The sequence below is a fragment of the Brassica napus genome, chromosome A9 (assembly GCF_020379485.1).
Source record: "Brassica napus cultivar Da-Ae chromosome A9, Da-Ae, whole genome shotgun sequence".
Lineage (NCBI taxonomy): Eukaryota > Viridiplantae > Streptophyta > Magnoliopsida > Brassicales > Brassicaceae > Brassica > Brassica napus.
In genome coordinates this window covers 8,862,054-8,864,073 of record NC_063442.1, presented here as the reverse complement: position 1 = coordinate 8,864,073, position 2,020 = coordinate 8,862,054, and the positions used below count along the sequence as shown (strand labels likewise).

Sequence of the window (2,020 nt, the reverse complement as noted above, 5' to 3'; positions counted from 1 at the left end):
TTCTCTGTTGGTAGATTGACAGGAGACGATTGCGAACAAGTCTGTTAATAATCCGGTAAAGAGTCATAGGTGAACGTGGTCTTTCCCCATGCTTGAACGCATTTCTTTCTTTCCAAATCCTGTAAACAAATGCCTAAAAACATATCGGATCGGAAAGAAACGGATCGTGGGCAGTTTAGTATCAGATACGCAGTCTACAAATTTCCCCCACTCTGGAGTATACTCTCCTTCCATTAGAATAGCCATCAACTTGTGCCACACTTCTGAGGAGCAGAGGCATGAGAAGAAGAGGTGTCGCATATAAAATTTTAGTGTCTCATTTAAATCTTGTAGTGGGAAATGGCTTAGCATCTCTCTTTTTCTTTATTAATAAAGACCTAACAAATAAACCATACACTCTCAAAAAAATTATTCTCTTGTAAAAAACTAGGAAATTCTTACAAATCATAAAAAAAGGTTTCTAAAAGAAAAACAATTGTCCGGTAACACGGCATCGTAACTACGGTTTTGTACCTTGGAAGTTTTTTGAATTTGTGTGACAAGTTTGAATAAAATAGGAAATATTTTTAAATAACACATTTATTAATCTGTTAACAAAATCCGGTTTTGTTTTGATCAAGACTATCAATAAAAGTTACTTCTCTGTTTCCGAAAGTAATATTTTCTAAAGTGTTAACGCTTATTAAAAATTCAATAAATGTTTATAATTTAATTTTTCTTTTACTTTATTATAAACTTTTCAATAACTTTTCACCAATAAAATTTAATCAATTTAAATATTTTCATTTAATGTTTCTTAAAATTATTAAAAAGTATCTTAAACATATAAAAAATCTATCTTTGCGAAATAAGTAAAAAATCTAAAAAATCTTACTTTCGGGAAGGAGTAGATGACAAAAAATTATTAATGAGTAAATATATTTTCACTCAATAACAGGAAAAAATTCTACACATTGATATTAATTCAAAATTTTAATTTCCTTTTTTCCGGATAGATGATACAAATTTCGTCTTCTTCTTTCACTAGCCTGTAAATAGTAATCACTATCTTTTTATATACATCCATCAAACAAATACTAAAAAATTATATTACAATTTAAAGATAGAGAAAAGGAACTGTCCTAAAATGATTCAACAAGAAGTTCAGAAACTTCACTAGATTCAGCCCAAAGCTTATGATTAAACGCCACTTGAAGATCATCAGGTATAAACTGTGTACGACACAGTGGACATGTTATCTGATTATAATCCATCATCCAACGGTCCAAACATCCTTTATGGAATATATGCCTGCAATTCGTCAGCCGTCGGATCTCATCGTGGTTCTCGAAGTCGTAGAGACACACTGCACAACATTCGGACTCGGGTAGGTTTAGATCCGAGAATCTTACAACGGGCAAGATATCTCCAGCTAGAAGCGCTGCTGAAAACAAGTGAGAGTCTTGGTGGCTTGAGGTTGGTGGGGGCTCGGGCCATGAAGATGAAACCGGTTCGGGTTCTAGGAAATCGGGTAAACCAATGAGCCAGAAAATAGTGGAGATTAGTTTTCGGAGCAGACCTAAGAAAGAGAGTAGATGAAGGAAGATTCTTGGGAGAAGGAGCTCGGAGTAGCCCACCGGAAAACCCATTGACTCGTCGTTAGAGAGAAAAATGGTAACAAGTAAAGATAATATACAGGAGAGAGAGAGAGAGAGAGAGAGAGTTTTGGATTGTGAGTGAAAGATCAAGAGGGTGGGGTTTATATATAGTTGAGTGTGTATATATGTATATATTAATATTAGAAGTGCTTAGTTAATTAATTATTACTTTGTTAATTTAGTAGTCAATAATGTGCTTTTATTTTGCGTGTTGTTCTTTTTTATTATATTTTGCTTGATGAAGGATATAACGAGGAATGTGGTGATGATGTTTCTTTAGGTTATAGACTAATTATTGACTTGTGTTTTGCTCATATTTATAGTAACAGTTCTTTTCTTCTACATGCCACATATATTATATAAGTTTTGTGATGTGCATTCTT

General features: G+C 33.2%; 1 protein-coding gene across 1 annotated transcript; it reads right to left on the bottom strand.

Moving 5' to 3' along the window:
* Nucleotides 1-931: 931 nt before the first annotated feature.
* On the bottom strand, nucleotides 932-1,720 carry LOC106364257 (brassinosteroid-responsive RING protein 1). Its single transcript, XM_013803875.3, has one exon. The coding sequence runs from the start codon at nucleotides 1,626-1,628 to the stop codon at nucleotides 1,122-1,124; it is 507 nt and encodes a 168-aa protein (XP_013659329.1). The 5' UTR covers nucleotides 1,629-1,720; the 3' UTR covers nucleotides 932-1,121.
* Between the last annotated feature and the right edge of the window lie 300 nt (nucleotides 1,721-2,020).